The sequence below is a fragment of the Anopheles coustani genome, chromosome 3 (assembly GCF_943734705.1).
Source record: "Anopheles coustani chromosome 3, idAnoCousDA_361_x.2, whole genome shotgun sequence".
In the NCBI taxonomy this organism is placed as follows: Eukaryota; Metazoa; Arthropoda; class Insecta; order Diptera; family Culicidae; genus Anopheles; species Anopheles coustani.
Genome location: NC_071288.1, coordinates 50,142,585 through 50,163,876, shown reverse-complemented (window position 1 = coordinate 50,163,876; position 21,292 = coordinate 50,142,585). Strand labels below are relative to the sequence as shown.

The 21,292-nt window shown below is 49.9% G+C and overlaps 2 protein-coding genes across 2 annotated transcripts; one reads left to right on the top strand and one right to left on the bottom strand.

Annotated features, from left to right (window-relative positions):
- Window positions 1-5,248: 5,248 nt before the first annotated feature.
- Window positions 5,249-21,130, top strand: LOC131260773 (intermembrane lipid transfer protein VPS13B). The gene is made up of 7 exons (XM_058262590.1): window positions 5,249-8,211; window positions 8,282-11,404; window positions 11,733-11,889; window positions 11,964-13,649; window positions 13,713-14,372; window positions 17,599-17,813; window positions 17,896-21,130. The coding sequence occupies exons 1-7, from the start codon at window positions 5,249-5,251 to the stop codon at window positions 20,948-20,950; spliced, it is 11,859 nt and encodes a 3,952-aa protein (XP_058118573.1). The 3' UTR covers window positions 20,951-21,130.
- On the bottom strand, window positions 14,424-16,343 carry LOC131260774 (alanine--glyoxylate aminotransferase). Its single transcript, XM_058262592.1, has 3 exons — window positions 15,673-16,343; window positions 15,413-15,508; window positions 14,424-14,996 (listed from the first exon to the last, which is right to left on the bottom strand). The coding sequence occupies exons 1-3, from the start codon at window positions 16,341-16,343 to the stop codon at window positions 14,573-14,575; spliced, it is 1,191 nt and encodes a 396-aa protein (XP_058118575.1). The 3' UTR covers window positions 14,424-14,572.
- Window positions 21,131-21,292: the final 162 nt, after the last annotated feature.

Below are 21,292 nucleotides of genomic sequence, written 5' to 3'. Positions count from 1 at the left end.
CGCCATCCGGTTGAGACGTAGCAGTAAATATCCACTAGGAGTGGGCCACATCGGCACGGTACGACGCCGGCGACTAAGCCGGGTTTACCGTTCCGTTGTTCGTAATACTCGAACCGAAACCACACGACACGCGGATCCAGCCTCCAAACGATCGCGCACGCTCACGCGGAAATATTCAACGCAGACACGATCTTTTCGGTTGAAAGACGAAGAAGAAGAAAAAGAAGAAAGACCAGACCTCCTTCCACCCATCCGTTCCGTGTTGGCGTGAACTGGTTCGGTCGGCTCGTCAATGGTACCGACAGTTTTGGCTCTTTTACGGGTACTGCTCTTTTTTTTTTTGTTTTCAAACATTTTTAAAGCAAACCGAGAACGAAAGTAAAAGCGCAAGATTTGGGGACACGAGCACGGGAAGAAAAGTAAAGAAAAACAATCTTCATCTACGTGACAAACGGATCCAGTTCGATCTGGCTGCACGCGCGGGGGTAGAATGAACGGGGGTGAACGGACCAGATTGGGTCGAAGATAAATTTTCAAGCCATCGTAACTGGATATGAAAGTGGGATTTTGTTGATGTGGTTTGTTTGGCGGTTCACTGGTTTATTGTAATAAATTAATAAAACAGGATAATGATTATAGGTCCGCTATTTTTATGTATCACATAACTGTTATCCCTCTCGTTTTTAAGCAGCATCATGTTTTACTTTTATGTAGTTGATAAATCTTTAAAAGAATTAACGCATTTTAACATTTTCTAGTTGTTTGAAATAAAATGTTTTTATAATCAAAATTATCTTTCATTTTAAAAGCGTATTGGAGTGGATATGCTATTGGTAATTTAAGTTTAATTGAACAGTAAAGTAGTTCACTCGATTTTAGAACTACATTCTGCCCGATACGGCTTACGATGCTGTATTTGTACCTTTAACATTTTTTAAGCCATCGGTTTAACATTTTTCTTCAATTGACTAAAAGCATGTAACAACGGATTGGAAGTGACAGTTTGTTTTTCAAGCAAACTTGAAAGGGCGTCTTGAATAACACAATTATTTAATCAAAATGTTTCAAGTGATACGCGCCCTATGCATTCCTACAGGTTACCACCATCATCAGAAAGGTCACGTCGTTCTTTCCCAGTATCCTTCTTGCGTACAACAATCCACCCACGCCCAACCACCTCCCAGGACACGCAAATGGTACGATTCGTGGCGCACATGCGCGCTTGAACCGGTGTTTCCCCTGAATGCCGTACTCTCCAGTTTGCACTTTCCCACCTATTCGGGATTTAGTTTTTCCTCACACAGTTCTGCTCCCGGCATTCCTTCCCTGTCAGTTGAATGACTTTCACTTGTTATTGCTCCCGTTGCAGCGCGTCGGGGTCAGCGGAATTTTCACCCAGAACCACGACGAAAAGAAAGGAAGGAAAGCATCCTCTCCCGTAATCAATCGGAAAACACTTTTCGACAGCCACGCAGTGTAACCTGGAATGACGTTGTTTGCCGAGGGTTTTCTAGTCGGTAGTGTTCTTGATCGGATTCTTCACGAACGCGTCCACCTCATTGCTAGCTATATGTTGTTATTTGATCTGTCGTCAATCTGTTATCAGTGAGGTCCAATGCAAACACGGTCAGCTGCCCTATCACTTGGCTGCACAAATTGTGTTTTGTACCGGTGTCTCCGGTAACTTTTGGAACGGTTGTTCGAGTTCATAGCAAAACTAAGACATGGAGCACAACAAGCACATCAACAATCTATCGCGGCGGAGTTGCATAATACCAACCTAATTCTCACAACGAACCGATCGATTTCGTTCGAATACAGGTATTCTTCACGAGTTGGGGTATTTAAAACACAGTTAGTTATTTTCGAGTTCACTCAACACGACGCAAAACTTGAGAACGATCTATATCGATCTGAACGATCTCTGCCTGAGGACACCACGTGCAAAGCGTCCGTTCGGGACTGCTACTAGCCAAGGACTAACACGGTGATCTGCCGCTCGGAAATAGATACCACGGTGAATTCGGAATCGGAGTCGCTCCCACTCCCTTGCGCCGCCTTTGATCGATTTTCACGCCCTGTAGAATGACAGGTTTTACATAAGACTGCACTACGATATGCCCTTCGCTTCTGTCCGTAGTTGACATAGTCCTGGCCGTGGTGCTCCCACGCGCGAACCGGCGTCCATCTCTTACATAGAAAGACGTTTCCCCTCGAACCCTCGCGTTTTATGCTCGCACATCGCGTGACGTCAGGCGGCCGCTCTCTTTGGCATCGCGTTTGCGTACGATTTCCCCGGCGTTTTCGCTGCAAACATCAGTTCCCCACAAAAGGGGAAGCGCAGAAAAGCGTATGTAAAGACCGGGAAGCATGCGTTTGAGATTTGTTTAGAATGAATCTCACGTGGTCACGTGTTTCGTTTATTTTTTTTATTATTGTGGTTTTGAGTAAGCTTTAGAAAATGGGAAAGAATCGGTTCCAGTAAAGTAGGCATTGAAATTAAGGGACGTTCGTGTTGCCGTCCCGCATGCCGTTTTTTAACGCTATCCAACATAATGTACGCATGTTTCCGGTTCTATATGCTACCGGGGGGCCTTTAAAGGCTTGACGGTGTACCGAATTTGGTACAGACGAAGGCGGGAAAAACGGAAATAATGCAAATGACAATAACGGCTATTCGAGTATAATTGTACCATTTCGTTTGAATGAAAGGTTGTTTCGTCATCCATACTTTGCAAGGGGAGCGGGTTTGCAATCCGGAAATCGAATTATAACGACATCCCCTTATAACAGCGGTATATTTAATCGTTCACTAGCGAAATGATTCATGGTGGGACAATTTAATCGCTTACTGAATAACAACATCCGTTAACTGAATAATAACATCCAATTTAAGCTTAAATTGCTAAATGAGAGATATCTGCATTCATTGGGGATGTGTTAAAATCAATCCGCGAGCCGATGGAGTTGCTTGAATGCACCTACGTGATCCGTTAAATGAATTCTCATTCTAGTACTCCATAGTAACTTGAAGCTATTTAAAGAAATAACCAAATAACCTTGGAGTGTACACATCTGCGTGTGGTGATGGATTTCGAATTCGGTTTGTGACTAATTCGATCATTTGTACAGCGAAGTTTCTCCATATGGCTTTCTGTGAGTACGCATATTCAAGAGTAAACATTGGGTGATATCCAACTCACGATAATTTAAACAATTCTTCCCTCATGTTCTCTATGTATTTTCTGCTGTGACGTATTTCATTTAGTTTGGTTGAAGTTCTCCTTTTGACCTTCGAGTAATTTCATGTAGCTGAACTTCTAGGATTTTCCCGCCTATCATCGGATGACGCAATGGCTCTATCCCTGCAAGACACTGTAACCTCCAAATGTCCTTCCTGATAGGTACTTCCCAACGCCAAGCCACCTGAAACACATCTGACGAAATTGTCGACGTTTTGATGGAGAGAAACCAGCCGGAAAATGACCCCTATGGCAACGGGAAAATGCGGGGTGAGATGGGTATAAATTTCCCCTCCGTGGGCCCTTCATAGACGCCATTTGTGTGCGAGTGTTGTTAGTTGTACATACATAAAATAACAGGCCTGGAGGTTAGCAAAGAATGACGACATCCGAATCAACAAAGGCGCAATACCGGGAGGTTTTGTTCCATTTTCCGAAGCACGAAAACGCGCCGCCAGTCGCCGGCACTTGAGAAAGGGGTTGAAATTCTTCAGCGCACCAACGTAACGTAAATGAAAGGAAGCGACTAATGTACGGGATGGCCAGAACCACGTCGCCAGGCACTTCCTTCCTTGTTTCTGCCTCCTTCTAATTCGCTATTCCATGAACCAGACCACTTACTCCGTCTGGCTGTATAAATAAAACAAACGTTCGTGGCACAAGACGACCAAGTCCGTTACGATGTTGTCGCTCAGAAAAACGGCTGTTGTTGGTGTTGGTCGAAACGAGCCCCCAAGAAAGATTAAAGAAAAAGAACACTACGGCCGGGATCGACACGAAGTGAAGCCGGGATGCCAACGTGTAGACAAATGCATACCAACATGTGAATAAATACGAACCGTGCTACCTTCCCACTCGTTGGCTGTGGAAGAGTGTAAAAAATAACTGAAATAAATTCACATCACACGCTCAGCTGTGTCGGCGATCTTGATCATGATTCTTGGCCCTTCTCGCGGTTCCGTGGTATTCTCTCATTTTATTCGTGTTCTTCAGCATGCTTATCTACTTGGCCGGTAACTAGTTAGACTTGTTTAACAAACCGGAGTACGAACGCGGTATGTGGGCGATTGAGTGAATAATGAAAAGATTAAGCCACCTAAATAAAACGTAGTTGTACTAGAACTGGCAAAAATTTTAGTATTGTTGGAGTTGTGTGATATCGTTGTGAGTTGTGTGATATCGTTTGCCCAGAAATACATAATACTTACAAATCAAAACACAATAGTCGTAAAAATACCCACTTGATCCTATAAAAAACGTTGCTTTTAAAAGCCTTTTATCAAAATAGTTAAGCTTAAACAACCCTGTTGTAATTACCGCAATTTTAATTGTAAAAATCATTCAATACTTTGCCAAAAATTTGTCTTTTTGACTTTTGGCCACATGGTTTTTTGAGACATATTTTATTGACAAGATTCAATGTTTCCATATCGTCTAATCAAGGAAAGAAATTACGATAAATTACATTTTTTTTAAGTTTTGGAAATAAAAGGAATTTGATACTGATGAAACAAAGAGCAAATCAAGATAAACTAAATTTAACATTCACAACAATATTTTATAAATAAACATCGCATTCTAACGGTTTGTTGCGATACACGTGTTCATACTTTCAAATATTGTAAAATTGTTCTCTCCACCTTGACGAACAAGGTTCATGGAGCGTGTAACATTCTTTCGTATTCTGTACCTTGGATTTGTTTTGATGCCAAAACTGACAACTTGTATCTTGTTGTGGTTGTTTTTTCTTCATTTTATTGCAAAATTCACGTAGATTTACATTTCTCACACCCGCATACGTGTAGTCCCGGTTCCGCTTATCGCTTGTTGGTAAATCCTCGTGAAGTGATATCGTTTCCTTTTTGTGCGTTCAACGATATACCGATAAGTCTACGTTCATTTTATGATACCGCTAGAGAGATGATTTGCAGTTCGAAACCAAAGAAGCAGTAGGAGCAAAGAAGTAGCGCTAAATTGACGAAATCCTGCTTACGCGGCGGAGCAGAATGTTTAAAATTGAATCGTACATCACACCCATCATCCTCAGTTACGTCGAGAAGTATGTGAAAAACATCCGTCCCGAGGATTCCCAGGTGTCGCTATGGGGCGGCGAGGTGGTGTTTCAAAATCTGGACCTCAAGCTGGACGTGCTGGAGGAGGAACTGCAGTTGCCGTTCAACTTCCTGTCCGGTCATATCCACGAGCTGTCGATCCGGGTTCCATGGACGAAGATTGCATCGGAACCCATAGTGATCACGATCAATACGATAGAGTTCGTTCTGAAGCTACGTGACAGCAATGATCGGAACGTGCCAAAGAGAGAGCCGCCCCGGCGGGGGAAAAGTGCGGATGAAGCTCCGCCGCCCGGCTACATGGCATCGTTGATAAGCAAAATTGCCAACAATATCTCGATCCGGTGCCACAATGTAATACTGAAGTACGTCGAGGAGGATATCGTGGTGTCGATGAACATTCAGCAGCTTTCGATGGAGTCGGCCGATGGAAGCTGGAATCCGGCGTTCATCGATTTGTCCCCAACGAAGGTGTCGCTGCGGAAGCTTATCAACGTAGTGGATCTGACGATCTGCCTAGACAAGCGTAACTCGGCGGGAAAAATCGAAGTATGCCAAGAACCGGTCTTGTATCGTAGTACGCTACAGATTCGAATGCTTGTAAAGTACAGCGTATCGTCGCAGGACCGATCATCCCTGACGCGCATTGACGTACATTCCAAGTTCCTCGACTTCAACGTATCTTCACAGCAGTTCCCCATGCTGATGCGTTTGTTCGATTTGGCGCTAGCGTTGAAGCAAGGGAAAATAACAACAGGCCCAGCACAACCCACCGCCGACGGTGGGCAGGATATGGAGGATGAGAGCGGGCAGGAATCGCTCCTATCCTGGGCCTGGAATCTTCTACCGTCCTTCTTTCCGGAGGAAAACGAAAGCGACCATTCTGAGGAACACGACTTCCGGGTGCTGCATGCAGGTGTTTACATCGATCAGCTTCGGGTGATCTTCAAAACGCAGGAACTGATCGGCGATGCCATTGTGGGTTCGACAAAGAAAATCAAGTACCGTCCAATATTGCGCTTTGATTTTCACAACTTTTACGGCGAAATGGTCGCATGTGGTTTGAAGTGGTTCAACGTTACGCTCGGCATCTCGCGGGTACAGATACAATCGCTGGATGACTGTCCCTGTGGACAGCGCGTAACTGTGAAGGAAATATTCGACTCAACCGAAAACGAACCACAGAGCGAATGTACTCATCTAGAAACATCGTTCTTCAGCGAAAATGCCGGCGGGAACCGAAAGTATAACGTCAACTGGAACCACCATCTGAGCAGCTACAGCCAGGAGTATTTACTCCAAAAGTCACCCGCCGTCGCGATCGATATCATACACGAGGTGCAGCTACCGGACGACCGGAGAACGTCGGAGTTCGGAAGTGATTTGGAGTTTAGCAACCTGGCGGAAAAGTATATGATACGAATGTTTGTAGGCAAGTTTCGTGCGAAGCTGTGCGCGGATACCATCCATCGTTTCAGAACGCTCGCGTCGTACAAGGACGTGTACGAGTATCCATCGTACTATGAGGAGAAACCGTTGCCAACGCTTGCCCAACTTCCGCCGCCATCGGCCGAGGACTATGAGGCGCTCATGCACGAAATACCGCTTCGTCAGATCCATATCACGCTGCAAAATCCTACCATTGAGTTACATTCCTTCGATCATGCTCCGGTCGATCTTTTCCACCGAAAGCATAGCACCGGGAGCATCGGTCCTCCGAAGCCGTCACTTACCGTCCAGCTAAACAGAGCGGAGTGCAACATTCTTGCTCCACTGTACCCAAATAGACTTGTGTATACGACCTGCCAGCTCCCGGAACCACCGGCGAAACTTTTCGATGCCTGCTACCAATCGATATCGGGAAACTTGGAAAGACTTCAGGTAAAACTGCATCGCTCCCGGAGCGATACGGATGCCGTTCCCTTCGCCACCGCAGTTAGTATGAACTTCCAGCAACGGCTTCTAATACATCCCGAACTGTGGCCCAACCCGGAGCTGAACAAGATGGAACAGAATGTAACCGTAACGGATCTGAAAGTTGTTTCCAATCCTCTTCAAGGGTTCGCCTTCGGTTCGGTTGTGCAGTCGTTGGTTACGCAACAGGATGTGCCTTCCAATGACTTCGATTCATTGCCACAGTCGTCTCCTCCGACGATCGACATGCTACTCTCCTACGTCCACCTTCGGAAGGTCGAAGCGGAGCGAACGGAATGTTACAAACTGATCGCTCGCAGCTTCAAACTGCTCACCTACCATGAAGCGGCGGCCGACGAGAAATCACTCACCGCCCTCTGGCCCGACCATTCGACCGAGGAAGACTTTCTGACGGTGATATTCCAGCTGCCAAAAGATTTTAACGCCACCATCGAACACCCTCCACTGCTCTACGCCAAACTGCTCGATCTCAGCCTCAACGTTGACCCGAACTTCCTCGCATTTCTGCATCTCGCGCAGCTGGCCGCGGAAGCTAGGGAACGAAACGCATCCCGCCATCATCCTGCGGGTGGCTTTTCCACGAAATATTCCGATCGAGCGATGCAGGCGAGTTTGCTGGCTTCGTCACGAAGTGCCGGCAAGAAGCATTCCCTCGTCGCAACATCCGTCCACTCGAGTTCGGATAAGGCGGCGGGAAAATTAGGCGGGCAGGTTGTACGAGGGCCTCCATCTACGCTCGGTGTGGATGAAGCGGACGCAAAGGAAAATTCGCTGTTGACACCGGGAGTCCATCGGAGTACGCGACCGATCGACACGCAGTTTTGGGAAACGCTTGCCAAGCGGATCATATTCCACCTGGAGGTGAGCCATTTTACTGTGTGTTTGCCGGTCCGGAACATCATTTTTCACTCGAGCGATTCGTTGGAGGATGAATTTGGTGAAAATGAAATATTTATGCTCAAGTAAGTAAAGTCTGGCTGGTAAACGGATCAACAGGGAATAAATTTCTATTTTTCTTGTTCCTTTCGATAGACTTCCTTTGATAACGGTGAATTCCTCCTTCAAATGCCAAACACTGACCGGTGCGATCAGTCGCTTTCCGATCAGCATCGCCAAATCCATCTGGCCGGCGGAGAAAGAAAGCTTCCCGTGGACCATCTCCCTTGCCAACGCGTCCAGCTGGACGTACCAGCACGGCGAGATGAACAAACTGCTCGACGAAACGACGACCAACATTTCGATGGTGCTAAACTTCAATCCGGATTCCACTCCCTCGACGACCGTGCCCTCGTCGGTGTGCTTCCACGTCGACACGTCCCCGTTCCGGGTGACGATGGTAAAGGAGCAGCTCGTGCTGATGCGGGCCACACTGGAACGGCTCGCGCAACTACCGGCCTTCCAGTCGCGCCAGAGGAGCGCGGCGAGTGGCAAATCCGATTCCGCTGGCAATCAATTCTTGGAAATATCGCAACTGTCCGGTGGGAGCTCGCTGGCCGCGACGGACTTGAAAGAGTTCCTTGACCTGGGGCACAACTCTAGCGGTGGCTCGGAGGAAACGCTTAAGGGTAGTACGGTGCGGGCGGGTGGTGGTGGAACGAAGCGTGCATTGCCTTCCCTCTGGTTGCAGTGGACGTTTTCGAAGTTAACCGTTAGCTGTATCACGCGGGACGAGAGCCGCCAGGAGCGCACCAAGCTGACGGTTGAGTTCGAGGACATAATTTATTCGCTCGATCAACAGGAGGTGTATTCGCAGGTGAAGGCTAAGGTGGGCGGCATGAGTGGGACCTGTTACGAATGGAAGCCGGCGACGGGTGGTTGGACACGTAATGAAGCCCTTGCGATCGCCGTACAGACGGGGGAAGCGAGTGAATCGAGTAAAGCGACGGGAACGGATACGTTCTTCAGCATGACCATCACCCGGGCGGAAACGCAGAATGTTCACTCGAAGTGGGACACGGTGAGGAAGTCGCGCGAACACAACGACACCCTGGTGGAGGTGCTGATCAAGATGGAACAGGTCGATCTACGGGCGGATCTCGATCTGCTTGGAGAATGTTTGAAAATGTTGCACGCTTTCCAAACTCCTCGCGTCGAACCGATGGATGTTCCAGAATCGTCAGAATTGGCAAACCCCAGCGAACCGGTGTTGGGTGTGAAAGACCTACCGTTGATCCTGTTCGCCTGCAAGGGCATTACCGTGTTCTTGCCACTCCGATCGAACGGCTCGGAAGGATCGAACGATGACATTTGTTCGGTTTACATCCTCAAGGTGAACTCGATCACTGTGCACCATAACGTGGAGAATCCGATTTGCCGGGTGCCCCTCCGGCCGGACGTGTACACCAAGGCGGCTCAGATGCGCATCCTGAACGTTCCCGGTTCGAAGGTTGAGGATCGTCAGTATGAGTTGCTGCTTAAAGAGGTCTCCCTGTGCACGGCCAGCTGGCCTGATGTGGCCAGTTTCTTGCGGGAGCAGCAAACATCCAACACGCACCACGACAATCCAGCGTTCGAGTGGAACAACCTCCAACAGGGTGCGCAGCGATCGTCACACTTTGAGGTCGAAACGATCTTTAAGGAGTTCAACTTCTCCGTAATTTACGCACCTTGCATCATCTACAAGAACGTGCTGATCTGTAGTCGGGCGGCGGAACTGAACTGCATGTCGGACTTGCTGATAGACGTGGATCTAGGGCAGCTACGGCTGGCGGAACGTCTTTTACGGAAAGGTAACGAAATTGGGGAATTTTTGTTCCCCGCTCCTGTCGCATCCCGCACAACGAGTGTCCTAACCATGACGAGAAGCAACAGCATGGTCGAAGCGAACAGTTCGCAACTAATATCCTCCAATCCTCCGCCGATCGCCGAAGACACGGGACGCGAATCGGTAAAGTCTTCGTACCGCGAATCCGTACCCTCAACCCGCATCCGACGAAGTAATTCCAAGTTGTCCAAGTTTGAAGAAGACTCTGGCCTCGAATCATTCCGCACGTCCGATGGGAGACGACCCGTGTCGAGCAGTAGCCGTCGGAGTGGCACCCGACAGAGGAAAATATCTTCCCGATCGTCAGAGAGCAACATCCGGCTGCAGGGAAGGGGCACGGCATCCTCATCCCTGGGACAACCGAACCCAATCGTCCCGTACGAAGTGTGCTTCCTCGGAGGCTACTTCAAGCTGAACCTCTACCAACGGAATCGTCACAGCGGTCCATCGGTGAGGGTTGTTCTTGCACAACCGAATGCGCTCGTATCGTTGAATTTGCTTGAGCGCGTACTCCAGGTGTCCCTTTTCGACCTCACCGTGGAGGTGAGCGGTCTTCCGCTTGTTAAAACACTCACCGGCGAACCGGACGAACTAGGCATCCCTCAACCGATCGTAAAGACACGCTTCGTCAACAGTCTCACGAAGAAAAGCCGAGATCTTCGCGTTGACTTTAAACGACCGATCAAGTTTACCATCTCTCCTGCGAAAACGCGCCAACTGATCGAACTGATGGGAGTGCTGGGAGATGTTTTCACACCCTCTCCGGGTGGTTCCGCCCTGCCCAAAGTTCCTCCAAACCCTCCCCCGAAGCCCGTTCTCAGTAGGAATAAGTTCAAGCTGATCAAGTCACACCTGTTTGATGTGGAAAAGATACAGATTGGACTTTCTCAGGTGATGGTACACCTGCTGGACGAGGACAGCGTGAATGGCGCACCTCGGTACTCTTTGAAACTATCACTTGCCTCCGTCCAGTCCTCGATACGGATACAGGAGCGTCCGGAGCGGATCTTGTTCGGGCTGGATCTGGCCGAGCTGGTGCTCAGCAGTGGAACGTTTGTCATACTGCATCCGTTCTCCTGCAAGCTACAGCTAACCCTTGCCCAGGAGTACTGGAAGCGGGATCCTCTGGTGCAGATAAAACTGCAATCGTCTTATCTCCAGCTCGATTTAAGTCCACATCTATTCGCACAACTGGCGCTCGTACGGAAGGAGATGTTGGTGGCGTTGGAAGGGGACGGTGGTCGGCGCAGCCGGAACTCCCTGGAAACGCTACGCAGCGGTGAGCACCATATGACACCGAGCCGGGAACTTTTAATACCGATCGTACCGCCCCGTTTCGAACGAAAGCGAACGAAGGAAATGCAGGAAGAATACTATCAGGATGATTTGAGGTAAATTGTATGGAGGATTGCTTTGCATAGAAGGGATCCAATCTAGTTGCCATAGCTGAAAGTTAAGTTTTCAGCCAGCCCATCATCGTCATTTGTCAGGAATCGTCTTTCGAAAGTCAGGAATCGGTAGAAACGTTTTGTCCATTTTTTGCGAAATTCGATTCGGGTTCATCAATGTGGGAGCGTATGAAAAGATGATAAGCTGACTGAAAACAGAACTCTTTATTTGATCTATGGCTACTAGATTGGATTGCTTCTATCCGCAAAGCGATCCGCCACAATAATAATGAGGGCATGTTTCTTACTGTCGTATTTTTATGATTTGTAGGGCGGGCGCATTCCAGTTCATCGAATCCATGAAAATCAACGAGCTTCCACTGCCGTATCAGATCAAAATAATTAACCGCGAAGTTGGTGTGATCTGCTGGCGATACCCACAACCGAGGGCACTGCACCAAGTGATCGTTTATCCGGTCCCAATGAACGTAAGAACATTGTACCAGTTTACGAAAGCAATAATTAAAACATAATTGTACCCTTTCCCTTCCTCCTGCCGTAGACAACCAAATCGGTCAACATTCAGTGCAAGCTAGAACACTATTCGGAAATCAATGGTTCGTTCGTGGAGGTGTGTCAGTTTACGCTTTCCGAGAACGAGAAAACGTTCCTCCGTTTACCGCAGCGTCGGATCGCTTCGCCCATCTGGCGGATAGTAATGACGCAGAATGTTGTGTACGAGGAGGGTACGGCCCGATCTCGCCCGAACAACGGTGACAACGAGCCCGACGAGGACGACCATGATAGCAGGGAAGGATCCGATTACGATGACGATGCACGCGGAGGAGCAGGAAGACGTGGTCGAACGTTGCTGACCAGCATCGCCGATGTGCTAACGGACAGTTCCTACCTGCCCGGGCAACGTGTCGTGAGTTTACCGTACCGGTTGCATCCGAAGATTTTCGTTGCCTGCATGCGCGTCGATTCGATGTTTAGCGCTGCCCTTGTACCGAATATCGATGCTACCATCGAACTCAAGCCGGTCCAGGTGAACCTCTTCAATACGAGTGCCAGGCAGAAGAAAGCGATGGCGCTGCAGCTTCCGAAACCCTTCGAGCGCTATCGACTTTGCCGGGAGACGGCCGACTTTGGGACGCACAAGTTCCTCACGCTGAACGCTCACCGGTTGCGGGCGCAGTGTTCAATCTTCGACAGCTTGGACATGTTCGTGGGTGCTGAGTTGAACCTGCAGTGTGAGTTGCTCGATTACAATCACTTCACGTTCGAAACGGCGCTGGATGTGAGCAACATAAAGGCGTACGGCTGGATCGGGGAACGATCGCTCGAGTTGAAAACCATCTCGGACGACATTGCCGTGCGGTATGGTCCCTCGATAGGGTACAATCTTTCGGTGGCGGAGAGAATATGGAACCAAAGCCAGGAGGAGGATGCGACCGTCGTGCTTTACAGCAAGTATATTGTATGCAATCGCACGCAGGTTGGACTGAAGTTTGGCCAAACGGACACGTCCGAGATGATCTTCCTCGGACCGAACGAACTTTGTCTCTACGCTTTCCGGAGTTGTCGGCAACGGCAACAGCTGCAGTTGTATCTCACCGAGGGAAGGGCACAAGTGGCAACGGAACCATTCGACGTGTCGACCGAAGGCCTACAGCAGGTGCTCGTGCAATCGATCTACGAGGAAGACATGGAGGAAGAAAAACTCCTGCTAGTGCGTGTGGAATGCTTGTCCACGGCCGGCAGCAACACACAGCGTGCCATCACGATCGAGGGACAGATCAGCTTCTTCAACATGACCTTGCAGCGGCTAAAGTTTCAGTATCGCCACTACAAACCTGCCCCGTCCGGAGAGCGGAACTACACGACCACCGGCTTTCTAGTTCCGGCCGGAGAAAGTGCGAACCTGTTCTCGCCGGCGAACAACAAATCCCAGCAGAGCATAAACATCGCTATCGAGGGGGAGGAAGGTGGCCGGGCCGGTTGGTCCGGTGATGTGCCACTGCGGGAAATCATGAACGGTGGTAGCATGCCGTATCTGGTGAAGATTCCAACCACATCGATCAATCGCGAGGGCTACCTCAGCTATTGGGTGAGGATCGTGCGCGAGAAGCTGGCCGACAGTCGGTCGAATGCGGTCGGAGGAGCCGGTGGGGAAGTGTTGGAACGTGTGCTAGTCATCGTGTGGCCATTGTTTATGGTCGAATCGTTGTTGACCGTTAACACAACGGTGAGTTGAAAGGAAGTTTTAGTTCCATCTATTTTGTCATTGATCACCAATTTTGTTTCCCAGGCGTACGAAGAAAAGATTGACCAATCGTTCTCCATCTTCGGGCAAGGCCAACGGCGGCAGCTGAACGTCGCCGGCACCTACTCGGACGATCACGAACTTTCTTTCCGCATGGACTTTAACTCCCCGCACGGCGAGGACAAACGGAAAGCGCTCCTCTCCTATCGGTTGATCGATGGGAAAACGTTTTTCCAGGTTCCGGCCCGCTTCCGAAGCATCGAAAACGTCCTCGCGGCGCTTCGAGCCAGCCAGCGGCCCACGAGCTGGCCGTGCGCGCGTGAAGAAGAGCTACGCTGCCGACGGGAAAACTCCATCCAAGAGGCCACCTTCCCGTTGTACCACTGTTCGGCGGCATACGAAATGTCCTGCTGCCTGATGCTAAACATTGCCCCGTGGGCGCTTTTCATCAACCAGTTAGGCTGTGAGGTGCGGTTGAAAAATGGTTCCACCAACGACAGCAACATTATCGCACCGAACAGTATCGTAATGCCGTTCCACGTCGAGGTGGGTTTCACACTGGAAATGAACGTTGGACTTGGGCAGTCGATGCAGACGGAGATGATCTACATCAATGGGGCGGACACGAGAAGGCAGTCGCCGGGTGGTGGTGCCGTACTGCCACTGGAAGGCTCGATCGATATCAGTATAAGGACGGAAAGTGGGGTAAGTGGTTCTTTCTTCTATTCAATTTGTACTTGTCAAATATTTGTCTTCGTAAAATCTTTTTAGTTTATTTTTACCTCATCACTTATTTCCGAAAGATTAGTTTTGTTTGTTTAATTCTCACGATGCGTCGCCATTGAAGCCATTTTAAATCATCTTCTTGAGAATGTTTTGGAACGTCTAGAAACAACACAGATTATTCACATTTTCGATGCGTTCTTCCGGAAGGCAAAGTCCGGTTTAACCGCCTTTATCGAATCACGGAACACTTGCAGCACCCGGTCGACCCGCTCGCTGGTGGCATTCTGTCCCATCAGCCCAATGCGGAACACCTGACCGGCCGTCGGGCCCAGTCCGCCACTGATTTCCACCAGGTACGTTTTCATCGCGTACTGAGCCACCTTCAGCCAGTCGACATCCTTCGGCACGCGTATCGTGGTTACGGTTGGCAATCGGTCACGTTCTTGGGCGTACAGCTCGAAGCCCATCGTGGTCAGTCCATCGTGCAGCCGGCGGGCACAGTCCTGATGGCGTGCGATGAGCGATGGGATGGATTCCTCACATGCGAGGGCCACGGCTTCCCGGAGACCGTACAGTAGGGTGGAGGAAATGGTATGGTGGTAGCTTTAAAAGAGGAATTTTGATGAAACATTTTTCTTTACGTACCTAGATGCATATGTTAGCAGCAAAGTTCAGGATTAGTTGTCGAAAATGAGGAATTGAATTAAAGGTATCATTTAAACTGTTTGCTTAGAAGATCAAAATGACTCGGAAAGGGAATTTCATGCATCTCTAAGATGCGACATAGATAAAATTGGGTCGGTGTCTGGTTGATGTTGATAGTGCGAAGATGCGTGAAGCTTTGATTCATGTTTCGAGATCCATCAATCCGATTGTGTTGCCGATTCTCGGATGAAAGATTCATATGAATGAATCTAGCTCTTACTAGGAACGTTCAATTGCTTCTTTTAGGTCGTCTAGTGTTCCCTGTGAATTCTGCCGATACCAGGACAATAAAAGAGATAAGATACTCTACTTACATGCGCGGACGACCGAAGCATCCCCAGTAGTCACCAACGAGGAACATATCCCAGTAGTACACCTTCACCTTCGATTGGCGACGCTTGTACCGCTCTCTGTAAGGCCCCGCGGAAGTGTTGGCAAAATAATGCGTAGCACCGCACCGGAGGGAACGTAATAAGGGCCAATGAAAAACAAACAAAAATCTCATCATTAGAAAGCTATGTTTTCCTTGGTGCGCGCTTGATAAGCATCGGAGGCGCTACGCGACGTCACCTACACGGCCCGATGGTTGAAGCTAATCGGCGTAATTCCCGGTGGCGCTCCGAGCACCTTCTGCGAACCGGTGTACACGGCATCGATTTCCCAGCGGTCCATGAAGAACGGTACCCCCCCGAGCGAGGCCACGGTGTCCACGATGAGCAGACAATCGTTGGCCCGGCAGAGGGCTCCAACGCCTTCCAAACCCTGCAGCACGCCCGTGGACGAATCACCCTGCGTTAAGAACAGCACCGACGGCCGGTACGATTCGATGGCCTTGCGCAGTTCGGTCAGCGTTAGCGAGGCACCTGCCGCCGCCCGAACCATGTGCACGTCGGCACCGTACCTCGAGGCCATATCGGCCGCCCGGTCACCCCAGTGACCCGTGTGCCCGATCAGCACCACGTCACCGTCCTCCAGCAGATTGCACAGGGTAGCCTCCATTCCGCCGTGCCCGGACGCGCTCAGGCAGAAGGTGGCCGCGTTGTTCGTCTGGAACAGGTACCGCACGCCGTCCTTAATGTCGTCCATAATCTTCAGCGTCTCGGGATGCAGATGGCCCAGAATCGGGCGGCTCATTGCCTCCAGGACGCGCGGGTGTGCATTCGAAGGGCCCGGTCCCATCAGCAGCTTGTCCGGCACCTGCAGTGGCTCCCGGAGGGAAGCCGGAGCTTGCACCCTGTACTCCATGGCGTGACGGGAACTTAATCACTTTCACTTTTGAAAGGTAAAACTTTTCCACAATTTTCGAGCCCCCCCTCGATCGAGTAATGGCTGTTACGGTATCAAACGAACGACTAAACCTATTCGATGCCTCGTGGACCGGTTTTATGAGACTGGCATTCGTGGACACACTCGTGCTGCGTCGCGATGGATCGCCGGAACGCAAACCGCAGACAGCGTCGATTGTGTTAGTGTGGCTTCGTTATCAGCTGATACAGCCATAGTATATCGTCGTTGGCGTATCTCTCGTGAATGATGAGGCACTTGTTGTCACAGATGATGGACCAGGGAGTAAAAAAAATACAACAGAGAGAGAGAGAGGAAGAGAAGCTTGCAGCCTAAAAAACAGATGGGAGGATTAAAACGGTGAAGTTATTCGCGGTGTTTGTTTTGTTTCAAACGCTACAAGTCGCGTGGCGCAGTTCCATATGGTTGGATGCAAAGGAAACAAACTATTTGAAAGCAACATCATGGATTTTACGATGCGTACACGACAACAAGTTGTTCGCCGGGTGTACCGTTACAACTGTGCCAAGCACAACCCCGGCGCTCTAACATAAAATATATAATTTCCCGTTTTTCGTGAAGGAATGAAGCACTTTTCACGATTTGAATCCCCATGCCGTGGGCGCATTAGGTCAGGTCAAGAAAAAGGTCATTGAATCTGCAGAGTAGATCGAGATGGTGGTTTCTGCGGTTTCCATCCATCCATCGACCCCGTTTGTGGTGTAAGAAATTGGAACTGCGTGACTGCAAAAAGAAAAAGTTGAAATGGGCCCGTTGTTGTTATCTTGGTTCCCTATTTCTCAAGAGCCTCAAATGTCCACAATATAATGACCATGTTGACTGTTCTGTCCTGCGTGACCTGAAGTTGAACGTTCTCTAGGCGTGCTGTTTCAATTTCAGTTTTTCTAATATATTTTTTTTAAATACTAATCACCAAAGTTTAAAATTTGGTGAATAGAATCTTACTAATGACTTGAACGAATCAACAACAACACTCTAATGTGTATTGCATTCCAAACATGAATTCGAATCCCTTCTTGAAATTCTTATTTAAACCTACAATGTTTTTGGCCATCAATTATTATTCCCACCACTAGAATTTATGCTTGGATCGGATTTAAAAAACACCATTTAAAAATTAAAATCAACTATTGAAAATTGTCAAATTCATTTATACAAGTGTTCACCCTTCGTTTGTTTTAATTTAATTTTGTAGATCATGAATCTGACCCTAACGTCCCTAACGGAGAATAAGGTTCGGGTGTTCATCCTGGCATCGCAATTTGTCGTCACCAATTACTCGTGTATCGATCTGCACTGTTGGTCCTTCGCGCTGCCGGCCAACGAGCGCCTCGACCAGTTCAAGCTAAGCAACTCCGGCCCTCACAGCTGCTGCTACAGTCTTCCAAAGAATGATGTAAAGTGTGAAAAGTAGGTATCATCGTTTTTGTCGTCCCAAAAGATCGTCTTTGTCTGACAGGAATCCTTCTTTTTCGGTTTTTTTACATTATAGCCCGAAGGGAAGCGTGATAACTATGCTGAACAATGTGTCGCAGCGAAAGGGGAAGCTGAAACCGAGCGCCAACTTCAACCACTACCTCACCGTGTATCGGCGGCGCGAACAGGGCAGCGATTTTTCCGCCCCCATCTACCTGAACCGGCCGATCTCGCGGAAATCGTTCAGCGTCCCGTACGGCGACCGGCACGTGCCACTGTCGCTCTCGATCGTAGCGCACCAGAGTCAGCTGCACGTGTCCCTCTTCGACGACCCCTGCCCATCGTATGCCATCGAGAACCGGACCGATTTCAGTATGTACGTTGCCCAATCGGACACGGTGCAGCCGCACAAGGCAGCTACGGCCGTTCCGGAAACGGTGGAGGCAAACTTTGTCTGGTATCAGACGGTCGGGTCGCGTCAAACCGTGCTCTACACACCACCCGGGCTGGACGAACAGTTTCCCGAACCGCAGGAAACGGAACTGGCGCTTATATTTGCGTGCGTCAGCGGAAGTGCCATCCGATGGTCGCATCCGGTGAAGGTGGATGAGAATAAGAGCATTTTCTTGAACATTCCACTGTATGGTGATTTGAAGCTGGCGGTGCGAGTACGAAACCGCACGACCGAACTGGTCATCGATTACATTAGTCAGGATCAGGAGTTTTCCGCAAAAGACATACGTACGCGTCTATCAAATCCGGTTCGTGCGGATCCGGAAACGACCGGTACCAGAGGGCAGCACGGCGGGAACGTTTCCGATGGACAGACCGTACCATCGGGATGGTCCGGAGCTCACCCGTCGGAACCGGTGAAAAGACTCCACGTGCAAAGCTTCTTCCGGTCGCTCATGGTGACACTATTCAACGACCAGCCAAAGCAAGGTTGTCTCAAGCGGGACATAATTTCGTTCAATTTCGAACGCATCGGCGTGCGGTTGGAGCGGAACCCTGAGCACGCCAGCAAGACAACGCTGCACTGCGTCAACGTGCAGGTCGATAACGAGTTGCACTCGAGCGGAGAGTACGACTTTCCGGTCGTTCTTTGCAGCGAAGATCACGAGGCGAAGCAACGGAAACTTTTCGCAACCCTACCGAACCACTACCGGTTGGAGGATCATCTCGATCAGCTGGCCCGTAGCGCCTTGTGTACGTTCGAGTGCGATCTGTCCGACGAGCAGTGGACGAGCGTCGATGCGGTTCGAGTGCGCATCAATCCCATCCGTGCGTACATCGAGGACACGTACATTAACGTGCTGCTCGACTACCTGATGGAGTGTCTGCCAACGGGCATGCTGTACAACGAGGCGGACGAACAGAGGGCACCGGTTCGGGTGCGCTGTGAACCAGGTGAAGCTTTAATTCCCCGGATGGTGGTGCAGCAAGCGTCCTACCTTGCGGAACCACTCAAGTATCGGTGTATCCGTATCGAACCACTGGCTGTGCTGCTGTCGGTGCATGCCTGCATGCGCCTTTACATCGCGCTCGATCACAGTCCGCTCGAGTTTGCAGCCTTCGAACGGCGCTCGGTTCGTTCCCTTCCGATTAAGTTCGGTAATGCCGTCGGTATGCACTACCTTTCCGGGGCAATCTTCGGTGGAGGGTGGGTCATCGGGTCGCTGGAAATTCTCGGCAGTCCGAGTGGGTTGGCACGGTCGGTAACGAGTGGTTTGCGTGACTTCGTGTCCCTCCCGGTGCAGGGGCTTTTCCGCGGTCCATGGGGATTCCTGGTGGGCGTTACGCAAGGGTCAGCCTCGTTGATACGGAACATTACTGCCGGAACGGTCAACTCGGTGACGAAGTTAGCCCAATCGGTGTCGCGCAATCTGGACCGGTTGACACTGGACTCGGAGCATGTGCAAAGAACGGACGCACTACGACGCCGCCGTCCACAGGGAATGACGGATGGTTTCACGCAAGGACTGACGGGATTGGGCATCAGTTTGCTTGGAGCCGTCGGTGGTCTGGCGCACCATCCACTACAAGCGACAAACCCCATCGGTGTGGTAACCGGCATGGGAAAGGGCATCGTGGGAGCATTCACCAAACCAATCAGTGGTGCCGCGGAACTGGTCGCCCTAACCGGGCAAGGAATGCTCCAGAGTGTCGGCTACAATACACTCCCCACGCCGAAACTCTCCCGTAAGCCTTTGCAACGACTCGAACCGATCCCGCACAAAGCACTTTGGGAACCGCAGGCCGTTTGCGAGGGATCGCTGCTCTTCACCGTGCAAGCAACCCACGCCCTCCATGGTGAATACCGGCTCGTTCTGGTGGCGATCTACAGCAAGGCGCTTGTCCTCTACGACGTACACGAGTGCGCCCTGCTGGAGGTACTCGACCTAAAAACGGTATTTTTCGACACCGACGATGGTGCCGATGCGACGCGCTTGGTCATCCGTATCCGTCCGAAACTGCCACCACCACCGATCGGGTACGATCAGTATCCGATCTCCAGCCGGACGTACGATTTTGTGCGCGATTCGACGATGCAACTTCCTCGCCTCACTGGTGCCGCTTCCCTGCAGCCGTACTACGGTGGGAAAACACCCGGCAAGACCAATAACAACGCTTCACTGCGGCACCCGATGAATGAAACAATCAGTCCATCGAACGCACAGCCAAGCCGGGTACGTGCTGCCCTCAACTCGGAGCAGGATGAAACCGGTGTACCGTCGTCGCTGATGGCCGGCGGTGTAGAACCGCTCATTGACGCGCACCGCTCGGTGGTGTTGGACATCGAATCGAGCAACGGGGAAGGCGAGGAGATGGCAGTGGTGAGTCCACACGACGATACCGGTTCCACCGGGGGCCATCACGAGGCGGACGAACACGATGACGACGAAGGGGTCGACGATGAGGATGGCGACGGGAGGTTTTCGATGGATGATCGATCATCGAAAGATGGTGACAGCGAGCGGAAGTTGGTCATCTTCATGGACGAAAACCTAGCTCCCCACCTCGTGACGTACGTGAACCTGCTAAAGCGCACGTCCGAAAGCCAACCGATCGCGGTGGCAGGTGACGGGCGGACCGGAGAGGAAAGCATTGCCTTTCCTCCGTTCGAAGTTTGAACGGAAGTTCCTTTGTTTCGGTATAACTGATACCGCGTTTTTTTTCCTTTCTTGTGCAATCGATTTAGCTAAGTCGGTAGAATAAAATTCGAAAATTGGTTTCTTAGGTTGAGCGATATAAATTATAGTTAGTTTGTAGAAATCCGTATCCGTATGGTAAACCAAATTTACCTGAATAAACGTGGTATAAACAGTTAAAACGTATATTTTTTTTTGTTACGCAAGAAGTAAGTAAACTAAGGTTTTGCGATTTTATGAGAAGTTTTTATCTTTCAAATAATTATTCTTCATACATTCAGTATTGAGAATTATTGAGCTTGAGACTTTTCATTTAAGTTATCT